We start from the raw sequence: 25,814 nt of genomic DNA, 5'->3' as shown, positions 1-25,814 counted from the left end.
TTAAAAAAATTGATTGCAGATGGCAGCACTACACATAACAAGCATTACACAGAAACAAACTTCAAGGAAGGCTCACTATACGTACACGCACATCCCAACATGTACCAATTCGTTAGAAGTTCCACAGAGGAATATGGGCGAGGTGCATGTCTGGTTTAGTAGTAGTAGCCACACCATTGAGCAATTTGCCGTTCTTGACCTTTGTGTTTGTATTTACTCTGAATTTAGTTCTTTCCTGAAATTTAAACTTTCATTTGCTTGAAAATAACTTTCTTTCAATAATTAATTTTTTAATCAATTATTTCTTATATTAAATCTGAAATTTGTCCCGATAATCCTAAAAATATTTTGTCATTAATTTGAAATTTTCATTTATTATACTGGGCTCTCACTTGTCCTACTTTTCGGTAAAATGTTGTAATTTTGTTCTACTTTTTTTTATCAAATCCTAACAACAAAATTCGTGTAATTGGTTTTATTGAGCAGGGAATCATCGATATATTGCCAAATAGTACAAAGGTTGTAGATTGCAATTAATGATTCTGTCAAAGCATAAATTGTATCATTTTCGTGAGAACGACCTCCTCATTGATCCATACTTTCCCAATTTTCCAATTTATTCTAATTTTTTACGTCTTCCCATTTTCTCTAATTTTATAATTTCGAGTTATGTGTATAAAGTTGCCTTTTTGGCGCTATACTCTGACTTTTGAATTTTTTCAAATAAATCTGGTTTCTGTCAGTTGCTCTTTTATAACGCTTGCTATATATATAACCTGTTGGATGCTGAATTTGGTGCCTTGTAGTCTATAAGAAATCATATGCCTCAAAACCTGTTTTGTCCGAGTCCCCAGAATTCATTATAGTGGGCCTTTTAATGTACAAATGCACAGCCTTACTATTGAATCTGGAAAGTATCTTAGTTCTAAATATAGTAGTTAAAGAATGCTGGCCACTGAAATCTCAACAAGTTTTTCTTTGGAATTTAATTATTTTTCTACATAAAATAGCTATTTTCTAAAACTGGTTAGCAGACCACAGCAAAAGCTCAGAGGGCCATGTGTCGAAGACACCTTTCCATGGAGGCAGAGGTCCTACAACAGGAGTTAGAGATTTGAAAATTCTGTAAATGCATGCTGCTTCATTGTTGGGGGCGAATGCTGCCCATTTGCATAAATGAATGACAGGAGTTTTTACCTACTTAAACCAATGCTGGTGTTTAGGGGTAGGGAAGCCGATTTGTATCATTCAAAGCTTAGTGAAATAGTTTGTGTTTTGGTCAGGAAAATTATCAAGGAGATTTTGCTGGGAACCCTTTAGAACACATTTCTTGTATTTACCTCTTTTTTTCTTTGCAGATCCTTGGAGACACGTGCGCTGCTCCCAACTCTGGTATTATTAGCATAAATTTTTTCCGTCTTTTCCGTGTCATGCGATTGGTCAAGTTACTAAGCAGAGGAGAAGGCATTAGAACTTTATTATGGACGTTCATTAAGTCATTTCAGGTAATGATTTGTTTTGCTTTCAGATCAAGAATGAAGAATTCAATCAATGAATGATTCATTCAATTGAGCATTTTCGAATGAACATTCAATTGAGCATTTTCGAATGAACATTCAATTGAGCATTTTCGAATGAACATTCAATTGAGCATTTTCGAATGAACATTCAATTGAGCATTTTCGAATGAACATTCAATTGAGCATTTTCGAATGAACATTCAAAATTGAATTTGGAATAAATTATTGATTGAATGTTTGAAGAAATGATAAATGGAGTAAGTACCAAATCGCAAATTTTACAGGAGAGCGAAAAGCAAGTTTTAGGCGTTATAGACCAACGTGTTAAGTCACATCTTTACTGACACATTTTTCACCTACGTAGAGTGAGTTGGACACTCACCTTGTTTCCCAGGTTGGCAACCTTTGTATTTACTATGTTTTGATGCAGGAGGAAAATATTTTTGGTTCATTTATTCAAATCTATTTTTCATCATGTGTATTATTTTTTACAGAAATCGACATTGAAAGCAATGTGTTTTTTGCAATGAATTGTGTTATTCAACACTTATTTATGTGTTCATAATTCAATTTTGCTGGCTTTATCCCCAATACCTTTTGTAAGCGTATACAGGCTTCTCAAATGAAGGAGCCATATTTTTCCATATTTTTTTCTCAGCAAGATGTCAATTTAAAAGACAGATCTGACATGCATAAGCATGCATGTGAGCTGGAGATGTTCTGCAAACGTTGCTTGCCTCTGCTTGTAACAAATGGCACCTATATGGTAACTGAACTTTCAATGTGCTTTTTTTGGAACTGGTTTTTATGAGATTATTTTCTTCCATCATCTGAGGCTATCATACTTCTGAATTGTCTTGCAACATCAGTTGGACTCATCTCTTGTAACTGTAATAACCAACTTCCACGCTTGATTTTAGAAATTTCTGATGTTAAACAAACCAACACATTTTTACGAGCTGGTCCTCTGATCCCAAACAATATATGATTTCTTTGAAAATCAAATCTTCTCGCCTTTGTTAAAAATCATCATTAATTACAGTTTGGTATTCATAGAGGCTTCAATGTATTTGTATGTTAAGAGTCGAAAATTTTTCAAAAAAAAATTTTTTTTGGGACACTGGGATATTTTTTTTGAAACACAGAGCAATCCCATATACTGTACGACGTTGGTATAATGGTGACTACTTTTCATCACCCTGCTATAGTGTCAGTTTTTAACAATACCTGTAATCATAACTAGCGACTCACGCTTACGAATAATTTTTATTCTGTTCCTAGAGGTGGCATTATGACGAGGTCTTACTGTATATGAGGGGCATCCAGCAGTCCTATAAATACCCATAAATCCTTAAAATATTATAATTAACAACTTTTATATTTCTTTTATAGGCGCTGCCTTATGTTGCTTTACTCATCGCTCTTCTATTTTTCATTTACGCTGTTGTAGGAATGCAGGTAACAGTGTTCATGTTTTTTGTTTTTAATAATTTCTGAGAATGATTTTTGTTTGCTTGCTTGCAAATGTGTCATGATTATTTAGAAATTTTAATCTTTTGCTCTCTGTTTAGATATTCGGAAAAATTGCCCTTGATGATAGCACAGAGATTCATAGGAACAATAACTTTCAGACGTTTCCTCAAGCTGTGCTCGTACTTTTCAGGTGTTATTTTGTTTGTTTTTTAAGCATGAAGTTCTAATTCTGCGGATCATTGAACATGTTGATTACATGTTAATCTACTTTTTCTTACTGGTGACGAATGTTACACAGAATGGTGTAATTAATTTGACAGCACTTAGACTCTGTTCTTAGTGTCTGTTTTGATTGATGAAACTTTATGTCATGGGGACAGATTTACAAACGACAAAAGTTATAGCCACCAGGGGGGAGGGAAATGTGATGCTGGAAAGATACCATTAAATGTGACATATATTAGGCCTATGCTGGGTATAAATTCCAATTTTTTAAATATTGTTTTCAGTAACAGCTACGAGGGAAGTTCAAAAAATAAGGTAACAAGCTCTCTGAGGAAAAAAACATTTGCTCACAAATTCAAAAGAGGTACACTATATAGTAAGTCACTGGATTCCTAAACCGGAATCCCAGGTCTTCAAGCGGAGAGAGTCGGATAACTTGACCACTAGACCTCATGGGACGTCTTCGAATTGGGTTAAGAAAGACTTTAAGAATATTGGAAGTATTGGAAATGCGTTTCATATATAACTGCAATTTTTACGAAAAAGTAACACTCTTTGTCTTGACAAATTAATATGTATCGCTCAGTTGCTGTCAAACATTTTAGTCAACTCTTAATACAGTGCATTGTGCTGAAGATATAAAAACATCATTCACTGAACTTTTTGGGAGGAGCATCGTGGTGAATCAGATGGTACAAATCTCTTTCAGAGAAATTTCGTGTTATTTGCCTTCAAAGAGTAGATTATATTTTTTAAATTTTTTATCACCATGCAGGGGGGGGGGGGGCAAGTATAGCCCGTACATATGCTTTGCTTCTGCATATCCTTATTGGGTTGTTTTACAAGGTTGAAGTCGTCATAATTTAACTTATTGTAAATTGACTGTTCCAAATCTCTTCTTTATGACTGGCGTAATATGTTCACAAAGTTTCTTTCAAATCAGTCCATTAGGACAGGCATGACTGGTGTCGAAGAACTGCAAGTTTAATTATAATCATGCTGAATAAGCACTATGTTGTTTCATGTTGGCCGCTGTGGTGGTCGAGTGGTTATAGTGCCGGACTCGTGATGCGAGGATCCGGGTTCGAACCCCACAGTGGTGGTTGGCTGAAGTTGGTTTTCTGTGGTTCCCAACTTCAAGGCGCAAATGCGAGCCGATCTCCCCGTTAAAAAGTCTCGCCACAGAGAGCAACAGTCCTACAACGGTAAATCATTCAACCATAACACTTCACTCATAGTTAGAAAAACTGGGGGCAGATGGCAGCACTACACATAACAAGCATTACACAGAAACAAACTTTACGTCAGGTTGCACTAAACGTACACGCACATTCCCGCAGGTACCGATTCTTTGGGGTTCGTTGGGGGGTTCCGCGGGGGGGGGGGGGTGCATATGTGGTGTAGCAGTAGTAGGTAGGGTATCCAAAAAATGGCTCGGGGATCCGTGATGTTCTTAAGTCAGCCACCTCGTTGGGCAATTTGCCTGTTGTGGCGTTGTATTTGTATTTGTATAATGCAATATTTTGTTCATCCATTCATAAGAAGATACAATATTTTTTTCCTGCTATTACTCAGATCTGCAACTGGAGAAGCCTGGCAAGAGATAATGATGGCATGTGTCAATAGTAAAGATGTTAAATGTGACGATCGGTCAGACGATAAAGGAAAACTATGTGGCACAGATTTCGCTATTGTTTATTTTATCTCCTTCTACATTTTGTGTTCATTTTTGGTGAGCTGCATTTTTTTTTTTTACATATATATTTAAAGGAATCAACATAGTAACATAATGTAAAGTGTATGATGTACAACAATTATATTATATTAAGCTTCATGATAAGGAACTTAGATATACATAAACGAAAATACATTTGAACACATATCTAATAAATATAATGCAAAAAAAAAAAAAATATTCTGTAGCTTATTCCTTTAGGCCTGCTGGAAGGACTTTTCAATCCCTTGAGGCTGCAAAGTGTTTGTTTGTAATATGTGTGCATGTATTTTTTGTGTATTACATGTTTGTATTTGTGAAGTAAATAAAAAGAAAAGAAAAAGAAAGAAATTGATCAAATAACTAGCCTACATTCAAACATGTGTGCATAAGAACTAGTTATTCTTCGGTATGTTAATGACATGACTAAGACTTAGAGCTCATATGCAATTTATACTCATTTCAGATCATCAATTTATTTGTTGCTGTCATTATGGATAATTTTGACTACCTCACGAGAGATTGGTCGATTTTGGGTCCTCACCATCTGGATGAATTTGTCAGACTGTGGTCAGAATATGATCCGGATGCTAAGTAAGTTAGCCTTCATACTTTAGAGGGTTTTCGAATGGAGAGAATATCTTTGTTTACCATCCTTGTATTATAAACAAGTATTTCCTTGTTTCTCATCTTTTCGAATGCACAAGACTTATTTCACATCTTGTCTTAAAGAGCATGGCCATAACTATTCTGGGAATATTCCCTAAAATCAAGGAGATTTCTCAGATTAGCCAATTATATGTATAAAGATTAACATCTGGGCCTCAGATGCAGGGCCTTTTGTTCTAACACATGGGCCTACCTGGACAACTCAAGTAATTAAAGAGCCTGTAATTTGAAAAATAGAATAAACTTCTAATGAATTGGTACATGTTGGAATGCGTGCATATGAATAGTGAACCCTCCGTGAAGTTTGTTTCTGTATAATGCTTGTTATGTGTAGTGCTGCTATCTGCAATCAATTTTTTAAACTATTGAGTTTTTCTCAACTCATAGTGAGTGAAGTATAATGAATGAATAATTATAACGTTGTAGGCCTGTTGCTCTCTGTGGCGAGACTTTTTAACAGAAAGATCGGCTTGCATTTGCACCTTCAAGTTGGAAACCGCAGAAAACCAACTTCAGCCGATCACCACTGCGGTGATGGTGGGGTTTGAACAACTGTACATGTACATTGTTGTTATCGTACAACAACATGTACCGCATATTCATTCCTTGACAGAATTTCTAATGAACTGTGTATTCTTTTGTAATTTAAAATTTTTAAATTCAATTTTCTGATCGTTTTTAGGGGTAGAATAAAGCACTTGGATGTTGTGACATTGTTACGGAAAATATCTCCTCCTCTCGGTTTTGGGAAGTTATGTCCTCACAGAGTTGCTTGCAAGGTGATTAGAAGAATAATTTCTACACACTATTTTATTATGATGAAAATAAATATATTCCTTAATGTTTCAGACTTCAACAACCATAATGTTGTGTTTGTTGTTGTAGAGATTGGTTTCTATGAATATGCCGCTAAACAGCGATGGAACAGTCAATTTCAATGCTACACTGTTTGCCGTTGTTAGAACGTCACTCAAGATCAAAACAGATGGTTCGCTATTCCTTATTGAAAATCATAATTCTGATAATATTCATACTTTATAATATTAATGTATGTGTAAGCGTGTTTATGATACAGTTAAACGTGTTTTATCTATTATTTTTATTAATCAAGGTAACATTGACGAAGCGAATGAAGAGTTGCGAGCGATCATTAAAAAAATATGGAAAAGGACAAACCCAAAGTTACTTGATCAAGTTGTACCTCCTGCAGGTATTTTGGCTATTCTCTCGATAAACCTGAAAAAATTTATTTAAATTTACACTTTATCAATATTTATCTTATTAAATAAATTATTAATAAATTATTTAATCATCTATTCAATTTTTTAAATTATACAACATAGCTACCAAGTCTCTGTAATTTCTGTCCATTCTTACATACCCTGAATTTTGACCGCGATTGGAAAAAATTCTTAGTTTTGGGGGTGAAATAATCATTCTCAAAGAATTCACTCAAAAAAAAGACTTACCTGTATTTTTTTCTCCCAAAATGATGTCGTGTGCTTAAGTAAATTCTCACCATTGCAGCTAATTGTGAAAAAATGTTTCATTTTGGCAAGGAAAACACAAAACTTACAGAATACTCATTTGAGTTTTGCCCTCACGTATTCACAGTACATTATTATTCGCACATTTTTCTTTTGTGTTTTTCTTTCCCCCAATGCAAGTGTAGCCAGCCTTTTGTGAATGTAAATAAATAAAGTGTATGTATCAGTTTGGTTTTTTCACAGTCGAATCGACATGATCAGTGCCCTCTAACAAATTTCATAAGTTCTGCTTATTTGACCCAATTGCAAGTTTTCTTTTTTGTTGGCAGAATGGCGATTTGTAGTGATGACAGAAAATTTACTCCAAAGTTTGGTGATATTTTGCAGTAGCTATCAAGATGTCATGGTCTTCCGAAAGGGAAAAACCCCTACTTTGTTTTTAAAAAATCCCTTTTATATTTGTTTGTGCTCATTTTCAAAAGTTGGTATTACTTGACCCCAGAATGCGTCAGTATTACCATCTTGCCTTTGAATGCACTAGTGTTGTAACATACACTAGCACATTCAAAGTCTGACTTCCTCCGTCATCAGTTCAATAGACAACTCAATCATGCAGCTTCAAAATTTAGATGATTGTTACCCACACCAGACTAACCCCTGTTTCAGTATAACTTGGCTATTTGTTCTGGGTTCCATCAATACAAATTTACTCTAGAAAATAGGTTCAATAAGTAGGAATGATCGTGCTCCTGGATGAGGGTTGGGGGTGGGGGGGGGTGGACTCACAAGAGGAAAATATGGTCCAAAAGGAACAAACTATGGGCAAAAAAAGCTTAAACACTGATGCAGCTGATTTTGATTCCTGAATTAGTTCTGGGAGTGCTTGACATTATACTATAAAATACAGTCAACAGCGCTTAATAGAATCATGGCTAATGCAATCATTCATTCAAGGAACAGACCAATATTGTAACATGAGAAAAAATTTGTTCATAGTTATCAGGACTTGGGAAAAAAAACAATAACATCCAATTTTCTGAAGCTAAGGTAATTAATTACCAAACTTATTTTTTTCCCTTGTAAGTTATTGTTTTCAGGATGTAAGAGGCTCCAAGGTGTTCTCGTCCCCTCCCTTGTTGACAAAATTTCCATACTTAATGTATTAATCATTCCATAGTATTCACGTGCTGTAATCCATTTATGCATGGAGCTTCTTCTGCAATAGATTTCGTATAGTGAAGGCAAATGTATAATGAAAAAAGATCTTTCCTTCAGTTCTTGATCAGTCTCTTTTATAGATTTGAATTTATTTTTCCAAAAATTTTTTTTCAAGGGATTTATGGAAAATATTGTTTGCACATTAAAAAAAAAATTAGTGATTTGTGATATGTATTAGGCAGATCCATTCTAACCCTTTACAATAGCTGAATAACAAAAATTCAAGATTTAAGCTCAAAGGAAAAGAAAGTCCCGCTTTAGAATGGAATTTAAAAAAAAAGGGGAACATGGTTGAACATTTTGCAACCAATTACGTGGGAAAGAAAAAAATCAGAGTTTACCAACACCCATATATCTTATGCCCTGTTCGACCAAACAGGATGTATGGTCGCAGTCTTTGCAAATGGGACTTTTTCAGATATAGTAGCCAATCAGTTATTATTATCAGAAACCCTCAAGTCCTGATGTGATCACATTAAGTGGTGTTGACGGTAATTTGAATACACATAGCACCTTAGGTGCATTTGTGCTAGTGAGATGCTTCATTTTTTGCAATCTTCTTGACTGCTTCAACCACCTACATTGGTTGGTTCTCAAACAATGATTTATGATTGGATAAAAGCACCAGTGATTGGATGATTTTATTTGTGGTTTCATTTTAGTTCATTTGAGAACTGGCAGTGTAAATTAATTTTTCTCAAGTTAAAAATGTCAATTAAATTGATCGGTGAATTGCAGTGTTAATGAAAGTTTTAGTAGATCACGACAAGATTTGTTACCATTAATAAAATATAAAATTTTTTCCATTTATTAAATAGCTGATGAAGACGTCACTGTTGGCAAGTTTTACGCTACGTTCTTGATTCAAGACTATTTCAGGCGTTTCAAGAAAAGGAAAGAAGAGCGAGAAAAAGCCATCGGTGATGGAGCTGATGAGAGTACTGTTGCTTTGCAGGTGATGTTATTGTTCTGGAAGAATGTTTTTTTTTAATGCTGCTCTGTCACAATGAAGTTTGAATAATGAAACATATAATTTCAGTATTTGTATCCACAAAAATATTCATAATACTAAGAAAAACTTTTATTTCAGGCTGGGTTGCGCACCCTTCATGAAGCTGGTCCCGAGCTCAGAAGAGCCATTTCTGGTAATCTGGAGGAGGACGAACTGGATGAAGGAAGCGATATACTGCCAATGCACAGAGTATTTTTCTGCTTTTGCTTTATACAGTTGATGCTCATTTTAATTATATCAAACAAAAAATTAGTTCCTAAATGAGAAAAACATTCAAACAAATAGTACATTGTTTGAGATCGAAGAGATAATTTTAAAAACGTATCGGCTCATAAAATTGAGCAGTGACTATTTCATTTACATGGTATATGCTCAATACAATAATATCCAGACCTAGCCAGTAATTCATTCCAAGACCAACAACATGAGTCAAAGTAAATTTTTCCAATGATAATTTCTCTTCCTCCTTAGGAGAGGAGAAGGGGGAGTAAATGTGATTTACTTCTCATTCTTTATTATCTATTTATGTTTTTGATGTTACTCTCTCAAGAAATATTTCCACTCTGAGAATGTGATATCAAAGGTCAGTTAACATTTGCTCAGTCTCTCTAATTGACATTTGTCAATTAGAGAGACTCATGTTATTATCATCCTAATAACATGAGTTTTTAGGATAAAGCAATGCAAATGGAGATAGACTTAAAAGTCAAGTTATTACTGATAATGTGGTTATCACCAAGTTGAGTGGGTTTCATTGTTCATTGAAAAAAAAATTTGGAGTGACTTTTAATGCTAGAACTATACTGAGCGGTAATTTCGACCCTACTTGGAAATTTTGTTTTTTATCCAGATGTTAAATACACTATGAATGCATTTTTTTAAGAAATAAAATTATTTTTCTCTTTTAAAAAATAGAGTATAGAATCGCAGATGCTTCGTTACATTTCAGGTGTAAGCAAACATACAGGGTATTTCAAAAAAGATGGGCTAATTTCTAAAAAGTGTTAGAATGCATTCAAATAATGTCTTTACATGTATGCAATACAACTATTTTGACGTCATTATACAATTTTATGAGAAATGATAAAATTTGCTAATTGCAACAGCACTTTCTGCTAGTGAATTGTGTATTAGCTTCAAACGTAAAGTCTCTTCACCGTTCCAGCTAGGGTGGGGCATAGATAGTGGAATCCTAAAAATTCAGGTCACTTGATCCCCACAAGAATTTTTTGTGAAGCATGCATATACCACCCCTCCCCCTCGGGTGTTTTATTGAATCCAGTGTATATGAAGAGTTGGCAGCCTTATTAACCCTTCATTGTTTTATCTTATCGGATAGGGGGTAGGGATGTCACTTAATTGTTGCAGAGCTACTTACATTCCGAAATTTTGGAAATCAGTGAATAATATGCAATGTAAATTATAAAAAATGTGAATATAAATTTTTTTGCGAGGTTGGAGCCCCAGGCTCCCATTTCCTTAAAAATCCTTGTACAACAATATTTCAAAACAGGCAACTCTAGTTTCTTATGGCACTTGGTTTAATAAAAATTTACAGCAGTATCATGAATTTTTGCAATAGCGGCCAAAAAGACTGCTCTGGTAGTTCTAATGTTAAAATATCAGTTAAATTATGACCCTCTTTTTCTATCTATTTGTCTGTTTGATGCTACTCTCTCCAGGAATGTTTTTCAAAGAACTTGATGTCAAACTTAAGTTTTGATCAAAGTATGTCCAATTTGAAAAAAAAATTAAGACAAGACAACACACACAAATGCAGGATGACTCAAGTTTAGGAGACATGAGGCTTTTTGAAAAATTAGTGAGATCTTTCTAAATTTAATAAGAATTATATTTAAAACAAAACTAAATTTTTTTTTTAAGAAAAATAATTACATATGATAGTATCAAATATATTCTGCACATTTAACTGTATTTCATTTTAATCAACAAAAAGATTATTTGATTTTGTCTAATAAGAAAAACATTCATTCTAATTTTCTTAATCAAATTTGACTGCATGCCATGCAATATAATTTAAATGTACAGTATGTATGTGTTGCATGCTTTGCTGATAGTGATTGAGTTCTCTCTCTCTCTCTCTTACAGCGAAATCATATGTTGTTTGGTAACATGTGGTCCCGAGGCAAGCCACAACATGGAAGATCAGCAGCAAATGCTGTTCGTTCTCATGCAAAAGTTTCTCCCGGTGGTGCCCTGGATATTTCTTCGCCAAAATACTTTGCCATCGGTAATAATGTGAAGCTAGCCAAATATGATACAAATATCCACTCCAGGTATCGCTTAATATTTATATTTCTATTTTGCAAAAGACAAGTAAAATTTGTTGTACTTATGAAATGTTTTAGACAATTTGTTAAAAACTATGTTTTGTTATTTTTTCCCCTTTTCATCAATTTGCAGCTGTAGGAATGTTATGTTTTAGAAATTTCTATTAAAGCACTTGCATACATGATGTGCATGTAGGTATCAATCGAAAAAGAGGTAGTTGTTATAAAAGTCGATAATTTCCATTATTTTGATATTTTATTTTCGCTCAAAATTTCACACATATTGTGCATTGCAGTATTTTTAAAATTTTTTTTGGTTTTTCTCAAGTTATTTTTTTCATTTTTTTTTGTTTGCTGTTATGAAATAGCTCTTAGCTTATTTCTTTTCTTTGCTTTTCTGCGCATGTGTGTACTTTCTATTGCTTTTTTTAAATAGATGAAGTGTCAAAGCCGACTCTCTGCTGCTGTCTCTGGGAACTGCTGTGTTTATCGTTTATTTTTTTTTTTCATTTATTTTTCTTGTCTTGCTTATTACTTATTTCCTCATCCTTAAAAATAACTCCCTTTGTTCATCCGACACTGCATTATTATTTTTTGAAGACGTGGCTGCATGAATGTCTTCATAAATACATAAGCTTCAGATATGATATTAATTTTATCAAAGGAAACATTTCGCTGCAATCATTCACTGAATAAAGGCTTCTTGGGTTGTTTTGCTATTATTTAATAGACAAATGGCATCATTGCTAAAGCATTACAACAAACCTTGTTTTTTTGGCGTCAATTTGGCATTATCAGTTATTGTGTGGAAGCCAAACCCAGATATCAGGTGTTCATGTCTGTTTAGTAGGTTTCTGCGGAATCAGAAGTGAAAAATCAGCAATGTGTCTGAATAAATCAATATCAATAAATGCTTTTGTGTTGTCTTTTAAATGTGAATCTTATTTGCTTTTGAACCTCAGATTTGGAAAACCTTGTCGAGTTTCATTTCTAAAAATAGCAGCACTAATCTGTATAACACAGGCAGCCAAACAGCTCAAAAAGTCTTTATTCAGAAATAAACCCGGTTTATAATCATAGAAAGAGACTTTCTGCATATTAATGCCTTAATGCTAAGTTAATTAGGAGCTTATTGCTGGGTTAATGGAGGCTGCTACGTCTCTTTGCAGTACATCACATTATTGTGTGTGTGTTACGAGTGAAGAAATGATTGTCTCTGTGATGTATTAGTTAATGGATTTATATCTGGATTGCCACAGAACCACAGGGTTCAATTCCTGGTGGAGACTAACAAACTTTTCTTCCCAAAGTTCGTTTCAGCATTGATATTTAGAGGGTCTCTTTCTTTGTGGTTTTTTAAGCCAAGGAAACATTTCTCTCTTGTTAATAATAATTGAATTTTTTTAGAAATTATCAGTGTTGTGAAACCAAATATATATATATCCTTAATTCAATATTTGTATAATAAAGTTTGGACGTATATTTATTCCTTGTTTGATATGACGGTATGAATGTCATTGTGGAATGCTATCAACTTATATTGCATTAATTTATGCATTTAAAAATTGTTTCAAGTTTTCAGCATCATTAATAAATAATGTTTGTTAATTTTTTTAAACACTAATTGCATTATTTTGACAAAGATTGTTTATTAGTTGGGAAAGCGAAATATTTTGTATTGATAGTTAACTTTTGAAATGTTGAATACATTATTCAAAAATGTTTTTGAAATTTTACTAAAAAGTAGCATTGCAGAGTTTTAATTTGTTCATTTCAGTTAGGAAGGGGTTTTTTTTTTCATAGTTCATTTCTGTTATTCTTTTCAGTAGTTTTTTTTTTTTTGTTCATGCTGAAGTGCTGTAGGGAAGATGCTCACATGTTTGAGCCTATTAAAAGTTATGGCAAAAGTGGTTGCTGTTATATTCTTGGTTATTTTGATCAGTTACCGCAGTTGAAGTGCTATAAAATTAAGGATGAGAAATTGTTTTTGAATTCTATAGGCTGCTGTTAATATACAATGAAGTATTTTTTCATGAATCAGTCTTTTTAACTAGCAGAATGTGTGAAGTTTATGGTTTAGATGCCATCTGCATGAGGTCATTCATCCTCTTGCATGCCAGGTTGGAAATGTGCAAAGTGATGGTGGCTCTATAATGGCTTTTGGTGCTTCATCTAAGCAATATTTAGACCTTTCGGTACTTGTACCAATTACTTTTAGTGCACCTTGTTGCATTAAGGGGAATGTATTGAAGGCAGCTGCATGAAGCTGCTGTCACATCACCTACATCTATTTATGTCTCTCATCCATTCCGATGGGTGTGAGGCGAATTATTAGGACAATTCCTTTTCATAGGCTTTCAGCATGGTCCCCACATCCTGAAGCAGGGCCCCTAGGCTGGGATCTTTTACGGGCCCCCTTTATGATGAATTTATAGCGTGAAAAACAAAATAATGATTAAAATCCTTCCTGGCCCCGGGGCTGGAGCCTTGTCAGCCCACCCCTTGTGGGGGCCATGGCTTTCAGCATGTACTAAACAAACCATTTTTGTATATGACATTGTTAGTGCCATGCCATGCACAAACAAAAAACTAGAAAAAACAGGTCCTTGCATTGTAAATAAAAAATTAGAACTTTACTCAGAGAACCCAAATATTTTTGGGCATTTTCTCAGCTGCTGTAGAAAATAGTTTCTTGTGGTAGATACAGACTATAGAAATGTTGATATCAAAACAAAAATGGAATATTCATATTTTATTCAATATCTTCAGAAATACTTCAGAACAAATGAAAAAAAAATCACCAGTGGTTTACAAGAGATTTCCCTTAACTCTGAGCCCTGGGCATAGGCTCTGTTAGCACACTCCTTAAGGCCACACTGCTCAGAGGTCCCTGTTATCTACTACCTGGTTGCGGGGACATTTTATGGACTTCTCTGTAATGAATTGGCTACCTAGAAGCCTACCTGAACTTTTTCTTGTTCATGCATATTTTGTACAGTGTTAGGAGGTGGGGGAGGGGGTGGTACATGTACATCTAACATGGATTAGACCAACCTGAATTATAATCAGCTGCGGTTTTACAACTGATACTATTGCTTGCACATTTCCGCATGCACACTGGTCGAATCCATACATAATTAATGTAAACAAAGCTAGAGGTGACCGAATTGTTACCTAGTTTTTTGCATCCTTGATTCAGTGGCACTTTAATGGGAATTTGGTTTCCTGCAAGTATATTAAGATAAATTAATATGTGGTCAAGAGGGAATTATTGACATTGTGTTTTGTTTCTAGAGATGTTTTTAACATGTAAATTACAAGTTTGTGTTTTTTAAAAACAGCATGAAGTGTGTTTTAATACAACTAAATATTGCTTGCCTGTAGAGAAAAATTAATTTTGTTTTATCCCATGCATCTTGTACAGCTGTCAATCAATCGATAGCATGCCAAAATCAAGGGGTTCTCCTTCCCAGTCATCCTACCCTTACTGCTCGCCATATCGCTTAAGGATACCTCTTCCGATCCCTCACATGTCAGTCTGTACCCCAGACTCAGCATGTGAGGATGACGAGTTGTCAGATTCGTACAATGAGGAGGAGCTCCCTCTGAGATTACGACGTCACCATAGAAGTGCCTCTGCCCTAACTAATCGATCAAATACCGCCAGTCTCCATAGGAAATCTGATCTTCAGGCCGAGAGCTATCATGGTGTTGAGTATGTTTTCGCATCTCTAAACCTTCCCTTATTTTTTTCTTTTAAATTCTACTTTTTACTGCTGGTTATTGTATTACTTCCTGGGGTTAATCCAGTTTTGCATGAACTTCGAATCCTTCTTTGCAAATTTAAATGTTTCTTGTGTAGGTAAATTCTATTTGCTTATCTTGACGATTTTCGTTGTACATACATCATTCATGAAAGTGAAATGAATGTCTATGCCATGATAAAAATTGAGAAAGTTGATATAGAAATTTTATATTAGGAAAACCTCATTGAATAAAATTTACATTTATCATATACAGGGGGTATACATTACCATAAACTGTTTAGAAAAAATTAGAGGGATGCTAGTACTCATCCACATCAACAATATTTACAATGGAACCTATGGTCGCAATGCACTTGGAGAAAAGCTTAAAGTAAATTGTCCGTGTTGAACACTTTCCATCTTTGACCTCACAACTTATCAACACACACTACACTACATCACTGGCTACATAATGCTAGTATAATATGAGTTTACAAGTTTTTAACTTTTATCTCTGATCAAATTTATTCATTTTCATGTATACACAAAGATTGCAAAAGAAAAAAAATGTAAGACATATTTATCATCCAGATAGAGGCAGACGATGCCTGCACAAATGATTGAAAAAATTATAATTAAGGAATTACAAGAAATATACTAATAAACTATAAAACATCAAGACAAAAGTTATTAATGCATTATAATCAATGTATTGTGTGTGTAACATATTAATTATTTAATAAAATTGTTAACTTATGCTAATAGAATAAAATATACAAAATAAATAAAACACACAACACAAAAAAGTCAAAATTCTCAATGTATGATGTATAACTATAATGAAGAAAAACAAAACATCAAACGTGAAAAAGAATTATAATACGTAAATTTGAGAAAAAATGCTCACCCGCACGTGTATATATACGACACAAACAAAGCAAATTTCTCTAATTTAAAATTATGTATAAAGTCGCAATTAAAGCTAAGGTGAATAAGTTCTTAGTAGTAAAAACGGTAAATTATAAGAGGTTTCTCATTAATTTAATGATAATTATTGAAATGATATCAGTTACTGAAATGATTCAAATATGTTATGAATGTTAAATGTTAACGCTTATACGCATTCATGGATTTATAACTGGTCGATGTCATCATGCACAATTCTATATCAATCAATGTCATGGCAACAAAGATCTATATTAGTCTTTGTCATTCGTACATCTATTTTAAATGACACGGGTCTATATTGTGAATCGGCTATAGATCTTTGTCTAGTCTGCTGTAGATACAATCATTACATTTCACCCTCAGTTAGAAAAATTGATGGCAGAAGGAAGCATTACAGAGGAACAAACTTCACATCAGGTTCGCAACACATACATACACATTCCAACATGTACCAATTTGTTAGAAGTTCCGCAGAGGAATACAGATGAGGTGCATGTGTGGTTTAGTAGTGGTAACATCTCTCTGAGAGGTTTATCCTCCATTCTTAAGAAAAAAAATCCTTTGTACAAGTTGACCAACATAAAATGCATATATTCATAGGTTTCTTCTATGAAGGTGGATATGATTGGTGTGTAGTCTAACTATTTTGAAATGCAAATCTTTAGGTTTTTTTTGCATGACATCGCATGGTGATTTATTTTTACCTCTTTCTTTCCTGTTCAATCTAACTTCATCGCTCCAACTAATCTTATTCAAAGCCATGCTTTTTAGCCCTTTCCTATTTTTCCCCCCTTTTTATATTCCAGTTGCCTCTCTCTGGAAGATTCAGACGACCTCGAGAGCAGATCACCCCAGCAACCCCCCTCACCTTCGTCTCACAAAAGTCGTGCCTCGTTTCGACTCCCTTTCCTCACGAAACAAGATAGTAGGAGTTCCCAGAGTCAGCAACAGCAGCAGAATGGCTCTCCTTCATCTACTCGCCACGGGAGTGATACCAATATAATGAGTTGTATCGCCGCTTCTCTCAGGTTTGTTCCTTTTCCTGCGATGGCCGTTGCCGGGCTGACACCTAACAGCCACAGTCCTCAACAACCTCCACCTCCGCCAAAATACTTCCTTACTGAGGATGGATCTAACTACGTTCACAGAGCCTCTTACCATGGTAAGGATTTGATTTGAGAGGTTTTTACGTGTTGGATTGGACAGAATACATTACACTTTTATTTTAAACCAGAATTTTTCCTTACAGTGAGTTTTTTTTACATGAATACAGCTTAAAATTGGTACCAAACTGGCATTATACTCAAAGTCACAATCCGGTAGCAAACATGCTGGTCCAGGCATTTTTCAAATACATTTTGGTCAGTGCCCGGACAGTTTCAGCTCAGTAGAGAAAAGTTGTAGGACATGCAGGTAAATTGTCAAAGAGCATCATAGAGGCAAAAGACTTGATACAATTTTGTAATGGTAATGTGATCAGCTTAATAAGCAGCACACTTCCTTTATCATCAACAGTATTTGTACTGTAAATATTACCTGCAACAAAAGAGTGAATTTCATCTACATGTCCTTTTCAAAAAATTAGAATGCCCACCTTTCCCCCAGAAATTTATGAGAGCACTTCATGTAATACTCAAGCAATTAAGGATACTGTTGTTACTCCAAATTAAGCATACTGTTGTAATTTGTATTTTTATCTTCTATGAAGTTCTTTTTGAGCATATCGGTGGCAGAAAACGTGCATAAAGTAGATTGAATGTTTCTTAAGTTGTCAAATTACTTTTTCATCTTTGTTTAAAAATATTCGAACCCCCCTGAAAGTTGCTCAAAAAATTAGAACATCTGACTTAAAACGGATTGTTTCATGAATATTTCCATGCAAATTTACATCAACTTGATCAGATTCCTGCTTTGTCTTTCCTCGTTATTTATAAACCCAGAATTGTTCAATCTTCGCAATGCAGATAGAGAAAAAGGACATTTCTGCAAACGCAAAACTACCTGTGTATTTGGTAGGATAGTATAAGGAAATGTGTGTGTGTGTGTGTGTGTGCTGATATTATAATACATACATATTGAATACATTGTACTGTGGTCATCTTTGGCCTTGACCATGGATTTTATGCATTAAGACATTGAATCGATTGGTCTCTAGTGCTGATCTGGATCAAATCTCAACCATGAATTCCATCATCGTTATTTTAGAGCCGATAGCTGCTACTTCACCAAACACTGCTACTTTTGAACTAGAACACAGATATGGTTTATTGTTAACTCTTTCAAAAACTGATGCAATAGACAACTTTTTGGTGAATTTGCCTGATTGTAGCTAGAAGAATGTTTGCAGAATTGGTGATTAAAAATTTTGGCAACATTTCAATTTTGAACTTTGCCAATCTTTTACCACTTGTAGCTTGCCATTAAATCCAGATATTCTGATGGAAATAGCGGCACCTTATAGGAATTTTTTTTCTGCTCTTTTTAAATATGTGCTCAGTTTGCATCTAGGTCTTTCAGAAACTGCTGACACATTTTTCTTCTATAATCAATTTTCCTCCATAACTTGGAAACAGAGATGGGATAGAGTTGGTGAGGTGTTTTATGTACCATTTGGGCTCGTCTATCGCCCATATTTGTTTTGCAGATTATTCGCTGTCCGTCCCATATAGCCTCTGAAGAAAGCACACATTATGTGTTGAAACATATTTGGAATTCATGACTTGTTATTTGCTCCTATTGTTGGTTTGTCATTTGCATCAATATCTGGCAAAGAGTCTTTACTCCTACATAGTTGTTCTGCAGGCTAATTATTTATCACTTCCCTATGTGTTGAGCCATTTATGTTTGAGAAATCCTCTTTTATTTTCGTGATGATTGTTTATTTCTTTGGTGATGGCTCTTGATTGAGGATTTTCTTAATTTTTGTACAATTATTTGCATTTTAGGGCCCAACACAGGCTCTCCAAATATTTCTGGATCCGAAGTGATGAACCATTTAGGCAAAACAGATATGTACGAAAAAGTTGTGGGCAGTGCTGAAAACCTAGTCGGAAGGGTAAGATGTGAAGTTTACAATATGATGTACAGATCGAATATTGAAGGAGCCTTCCTTGTCTCATGTGATTTTTTGTTATTGCCATTATTTGCAGGTCCTTCAAGAACAGGGGCTTGGCAAATACTGTGATCCGGAGTTCGTACGAGCTACTCAGAGAGAACTCGCAGAAGCAATAAATATGACACCAGAAGAACTCGATAGAGCAGCTCACCGCCTGATGCAGGCAGAGAAACAGAGCAGCAATCCATATCTCTACTGGGGTGAAAACTCTGCCGAGCTTTCTAACAGTTCATATCGCAGTCCAGGTGACACAGATACCTTGGCACCTGAAGCCATGGACAATCGTAGACCCAGGAGCCAGCAAAATTACAATTTTGAAAGCAACTGGGATGATCGTCATCAGCTCGGTGACACGAAATTATAGCAGCATCATCATCTCTCTCAGTTTAACGTCCAACTGTATTAGCGGAGAGTTGTTTTTAATTCCCGTCCTCGTTTCATTTGTTGAACACAGCTCAAAGTGTTCTCGATACAGCAGTCTTGTTCTAAATCGCAGGACTTGTGTTTCGAAAGGACATGTGATTGTCAGTGCCTTCTTTTTCTTCTAGCAAGTATTCTCCGATAGGGAGTTTCTTCTTTTTTTTCAAACGTATAATCACTTCACAGAACAATTTTTGACAACATTTGTCAAGGAAGTGCCAAAATTACATTGTACGATGTATAATCTTTCCTTCCACTTACTCTCCTAGTAGTTGTATTGTATCCCAGTCGGGAAAAGTGAATCCAGTTGTGTTTTTTGGGCACCAAATGGAACCTAAATCAACAAAATATTCTGTAAGTATTCTTATTTAATACATACAAAGATACTATGTTGTACTAACCATTTCACATAAATTAATAAATTTCCGGATACACCCATCCCCCTGGAAAGCTTCGATATCTCTCTGAGATGGGAAGCGGGGTGTGTCCGGTCCTTCAATGTTCAATGTACTCTCTAACCATTTGATTTCATTGTTTTAACTTTCGAATTTTTTAAAAAATACAGTGAAACTCCTTTAAGATGGTCACTTGGCATTCTGTAAAAAAGTGGCTGTCTGTGGAGGTGATTGCCAAACAGAAATGTGTTTTATGACGGGAAAAAAACATTTCGGGAGGGGATGTCAAAACGGTTTTAATGTCACAAAAAAAAAATCAAATGTATATTCAGTGAAACCTCACTACAACAATACTCGATATAAAGATAAATCCCTCTACAATTGCATTTTTGCAAATCTTGTTAGGAATCGCCCATAGTCCTATGTTAAACTCCTCGATACAACAATATTTTCTGTTACGATAAACTCCTCTAATTTTTTTTACTAGATTTTAAAACCACTGATATAATTTTTTATATTTTGCGCGAAAAATATCCTTCAATATATTTTTAAACTGGTCACATATTTTAGTTCTTCTGAGGATGTCTAACAATGTTATTTGGTGCCACTTGATTACAGAAAGTGTTTGGTATATTTATTTTTTGTGTGATATACAATAGTGTATTGTAATAAACCTCTTTATAGGGTAATACATCCAAATGTGAATGTTTTCTCAACCAATCAATTGAAATCTTTTGCAGCAAAGAAATTCTTAAAAGCATGTTTTGTGGAGGTAGCAGCAGCCTAAATATGATGACACATGATGATGATGTTGCTTCTCTATGTAATGACAGTCCCTTTACACAATGATATGCATATCAAGGTTTACCATATCTTTATGCAGAACTATTGAAATACCAGATCATCTGATCAATTCCTTGATCCGTATTATCAGGGATCTATTCTTGCTTTAAAGCAAGTAATGTACACATTCTTTCCTCATTTCTTTTACTCCCTCACTGTTATTCTACCAAATCGATGTGTGCAAAAAAGGGAAGAAAGTATCCACAAAACCAGAATTTACACATCCTTCACCTATTCAGTAAAGATCAAAGGTTATTTGTCTTGTTCACCCTGTCAGCCCAGGAGCAAATTTTTTAACTGTCTTATCAGTTTTAGATTGCTGTGATTCATGCAATAAATTAATTTTCAACCGTGCACTCTCTTATAGCATTTTAATACAGTAGCCTTTGCTACTGTATTTACAAATGTTTTTGACCCAATAGTGTCACTCATGAACAGAAAAACTGATTGATCTGAAAACGCATTTATACTAGATGTATAAAGATTATAAGGTTATACCAAAGCATAAACAAAGAGAACTATCAACTCTTAATAGATTTGAAAAAAAAACTTGCAAAAACTTGTTTTTTTCATTGCTCATTTATAAGGAAGCGGCCATGGACAGGTAGGCTACTGACCATGAATTACATTTCGGTCTTGTCTATTAAAAATCTCATTAAAACTCAATTTGAAACTGAAATAATCAGTTTTCATTGAATCAACTTGTATTTTCCCCATGCCAAAAAAATGTTTTGATCAAAATATTTATCTAGATATATTTTAATATGGTCACTTATATCCAAAATGTTATGGTATATAGGAACATAATTTAAGACATCTCTTATTGGTTTCATCAAACAAATCAAGTTAAATTACAAACTTTTTATACAAATTTTAATCAGATTTATCGAGTCAATAAATGCAATTAAACATAATTTTAAATGCAGTTAACTGACTTGATTAATTGTTCCAGCCTTAGAAAAAATTGTTTTAAAAAAATGGTAAAAATCTCTAGGATTAGTATAGATCGGCAGTCTTCAACATTTTTGCAAGTAATAAGCAATGTTTATGGCTAGTATTGGAAGAACAACACGTGTATGATGACTCTGGTATTCAGTAGAACCTCTGTTATCCAAAAGTCTGTTTATATTGGTTTCCTTGGTGATGAAGAAATTATCATGGAAGTCAGAAATTCGAATCCCTATAAAAAATAAAGATGTTAATGATGACGACGAGAACTGTCATATGCAAATAATAAACGATGTCTGTTGCATCACCCCAAAGAGTGCTATTTTCCCACTTTAGAAAATTTTTAATATACTGATAATTTTGGCTAATAGATGGCACCACAGTTTCAGTGCATCTATTAAACAGTAGAATTGTCCTTCCTGAACATTCAAGTACATCAAAATCTATTTGAAATGTTCGCCATGCCTAGCAGTAACATAACACAAGAAAGGGTGGAATTTAAAGCCACCTCTTGCAATTTCTCTACTGCTATGGATGCATACGTCTCACAAATTAACAGTTCAAGCTGATACAGCGCTTGAGGACTCTTACTGTAAACAATGGTTTTTCAAATGCCCCCCCACCGAAAGAATTTGACTGTGATTCCTTCTATTAGTTAAAATTGAAACTAATTTTGCAAACCAGTGTGTTTTTTATTTTGAAATTCCAGGTTAGCCCATCAAACCTACTACTTGCTTCATCTTTGTATCTGTCACTGTTTCCAAATTATGTAACTTTTAAGTTATGGAGTACTTTCTGAAATATCTGGTAGAAAACACATACAGAGTATGTTTTGTTGTTAATGGAGATGGCAATAATAAAAATGGCAGTGATCCGACAGTATCTTCTTGGTAATTATTATGGGTGATTCCCACAGAATTGACCTAAATTGTGTCCCCAACAATTTACATTTAATACATTTGTACAGCATATATATATTTTTTTTGTCACTTTCTTTATATTCCTGTTTCTGTGACAAGTTGCCACTATCTGTAATATTTCCATCAATAGATTTTTTTAATTTCTTGAGCAAATTTTCATTTCTTAAAGAAATAAAATAGGCTGGCTGTCTACCCCCCCCCCCCCAAGTCTATTTTTCAAATTTTAAAATAGGGTCATTCCATTTCAAATCACCCATGCAAAATGCCAAAATGACACCCATAGTCTCAGATTTCAATGATTTTTTTTTTATTTGTTGCATTTACCATCCTTATTAACTGTGTGAAATATTATTTGCATATCTCTAAAACTTTTTGAGAAAAAAAATGTTGAAATTTATCAAAAACTGATGCAGATGACTTTTCCGAGACTCAATTTTTAAGCGGCATTGTTTGAGAAAATAAATCATAACTTTTTCAATTTTCAATATATTCATGTGAAATTTTCACTAAAGTGTTCACAAAAGCATACAGAATACGAATAAAAATAATTCATACACTTACATTTGAAATTTACATGCAAAAAAATTATGTAAACTTGCAATTATGTATTAATTGCTTCTACCATGCTTGTTGACCATGCAAAGTTTCATGTACATATCTCAATAACTTTTTGAGAAAAAAAAATGTTTTCTAACCTCACGAATGACGTCTCTTAGGCTAACCCCATTCAAGCAATATTATTTGTGAAAATATATCATAACTTTGCAGATTTTCGATATATTCAAATGAAATTTCCACTAAAACGCTCACAAAAAATGTAGATTATGACTAGGAAAGAAAATTTAAACCTTTGCATTAAAAAATTAGATTGCAAAAAAATCGGTGAAATTTAATTTTTGATTCTTTTTATAATAAAAACACAATGGCTCCCCTTTGCTTTTTCATTTACAAAAGCTCTCCTGCACAGCATATTCAGTGGCATTGAACTCTTCAGATTTTTTTTCCTTGTTCCCCTTTCTTAAAGCAAGGGCCAGAGTTAAAAATTGCAGTTTTCCCCTTGTTGTGATGGTTAAATTGAGTCTTATTTCTAATTAACTTTATCAAAATAATCATATTGGCTTTCTGTTTAATATCTTCATTAAGTGTGCTTTGAGATTCATTTTCTGGTAATTCTTCTAAAACTTTACAAACATTTGATTTTAATGTGTTGCAAGCAGATTCAACTTTTCTTTTGGCATTGTTTGACTGGCACTGTGGAGCTACTCTATGAAGTTTAATTGGTGACTCTTCTATGTTCTGTAGAGATGAATTTATTTCTTCAAGTGCTTCTTGTTTAATAATTGGCCTTTTTTCAAGTTACTTCTCTACATTACTATCACTGTTCATCTCTTCACAGTATTCAGTTTCTTCACCTAATTTATTGTTGTTTATATTCACTGTTCCTACAGGCATGGCATATTTTTAGTCCTGGAATTGATTTTGTACAACCATTTATTTCATTTATACATGAAAAATACAAGTTTACTATCCTTAAACCTTTTTTTATTTTTTCTTATGACATTTTAAAGGATTAAAGCCTGCTTTCGGATACATTTCATACTTTGAGAAAAAAGCTCTATGACACACAGTAGATAAATGTTCAGAACTTGCTCCACTCCTCAATATTGATGTCTGATGGGTCCAATGATGTAATGGGTAACAGATTTTACACTTTTGCATAACACTTTTTATGACAGTCAGATCCAGTTTTTTTCCCAACACTATAAATTTCAGTGTCTTTTCTGACATTTTACTTTGAATTCCAAAATGATCATATAAAATATTTAGCTCAAATGGAAATTGTGTTATAAGAAAAATTTGCTAACCCTGGAGTAGGCTACTTTATGGAGCACATTTTCTGTCTTCAGCAAGATCATAATTGAGACTTGCATCATTTGATCCAGGGGGGTGGGGGCAGGCAGTTTAGTTCTAACACTTTTGTTTTAGTCTTCCCAATGAAGCAGCAGCAATTACTCTATCACCTGCTGGGATGATAAAGTCTTATAATTAAATAAGACACCAGCTGCCCTCTAAAGGACAAAAACCATTGTGCCATAGTTTATATCTTCACAGAAGCTATTATTTTTTACAATCGTCATCACAACAAGAAACATCACATCTTATACATCACCACCAGGCATTACATACATTAGGTTTTCAATTCTACTCTCTTCCATCTGCCTCAGCTACAGCAATTAGGTTGTAGCTGATAATTATTTCATTCTTTGTGATTTAATGCCTCATATTCTGGCTTTTTATCAGCAATTTTAAATTATTTCTTGGGAAAAATATATATAGACTTGTGTTAAATATTATAATGTAGATTTTTTTCACACAAGTATAACCATTTCATATTTATCATATACATTAAATATATGTTTATTAAAATATATGCTGTAAAAAATCAAAGTAATTAAAAAAAATTAACACTGTTGTGGTAAAATAACTTTATAATTAAGCATGTTGAAAAACTTCAAAAATACATCTATATATATGATTAATATTATCTGGGTTTATCAAATACAAAATAATTCTTTATGCAAAAATATATCAGATTGCAAAAGTTCATCTTTGTTGCATCATAAGAAATATTTATACATCAATTAAAAGTGAAATTAATTATTTGGAATTTGAACACTTCTAAGAATCTGAACATGAAGGTTTAAATTGAAAAATTATTTTATTCACCCAAAACCTTTTTTTTTCACCAACTCTCATTTGACACATTACATTAACATTTCTAATTATTTCATGAATTCATTTAATCCTAGAATTTTAAAATTTATTAATTGTTTTGAATTATTGCATTAACTACTCATGAAACTTAATTT

General features: G+C 33.8%; 1 protein-coding gene across 4 annotated transcripts in view; it reads left to right on the top strand.

Annotated features, from left to right (window-relative positions):
- Positions 1-25,814, top strand: part of LOC149065862 (muscle calcium channel subunit alpha-1-like) — a 140,003-nt gene that overhangs the window by 103,029 nt on the left and 11,160 nt on the right. The window contains exons 32-46 of one of the 4 annotated variants that reach the window (XM_089253398.1): positions 1,359-1,505; positions 2,913-2,978; positions 3,092-3,183; positions 4,794-4,950; positions 5,399-5,526; positions 6,284-6,380; positions 6,487-6,589; positions 6,713-6,811; positions 9,125-9,261; positions 9,397-9,507; positions 11,428-11,615; positions 15,034-15,324; positions 17,110-17,465; positions 19,249-19,358; positions 19,453-20,192. In XM_089253398.1, the coding sequence (XP_089109524.1) occupies positions 1,359-1,505; positions 2,913-2,978; positions 3,092-3,183; positions 4,794-4,950; positions 5,399-5,526; positions 6,284-6,380; positions 6,487-6,589; positions 6,713-6,811; positions 9,125-9,261; positions 9,397-9,507; positions 11,428-11,615; positions 15,034-15,324; positions 17,110-17,465; positions 19,249-19,358; positions 19,453-19,782 (2,412 nt within the window). In that variant the 3' untranslated portion in view covers positions 19,783-20,192. Of the gene's footprint in view, positions 1-1,358; positions 1,506-2,912; positions 2,979-3,091; positions 3,184-4,793; positions 4,951-5,398; positions 5,527-6,283; positions 6,381-6,486; positions 6,590-6,712; positions 6,812-9,124; positions 9,262-9,396; positions 9,508-11,427; positions 11,616-15,033; positions 15,325-17,061; positions 17,466-19,248; positions 19,359-19,452; positions 20,193-25,814 lie in introns of those variants that run through there. The other 3 variants (XM_089253400.1, XM_089253399.1, XM_089253401.1) reach the window with 3 other exon arrangements.

The sequence above is a fragment of the Pholcus phalangioides genome, unplaced genomic scaffold (assembly GCF_987345545.1).
Source record: "Pholcus phalangioides strain wild (caught in Gottingen) unplaced genomic scaffold, Ppha-v1.0 ptg000037l_1, whole genome shotgun sequence".
In the NCBI taxonomy this organism is placed as follows: domain Eukaryota; kingdom Metazoa; phylum Arthropoda; class Arachnida; order Araneae; family Pholcidae; genus Pholcus; species Pholcus phalangioides.
Note: the sequence above shows the minus strand (reverse complement) of the source record. Positions and strands in the feature narration are given on the sequence as shown.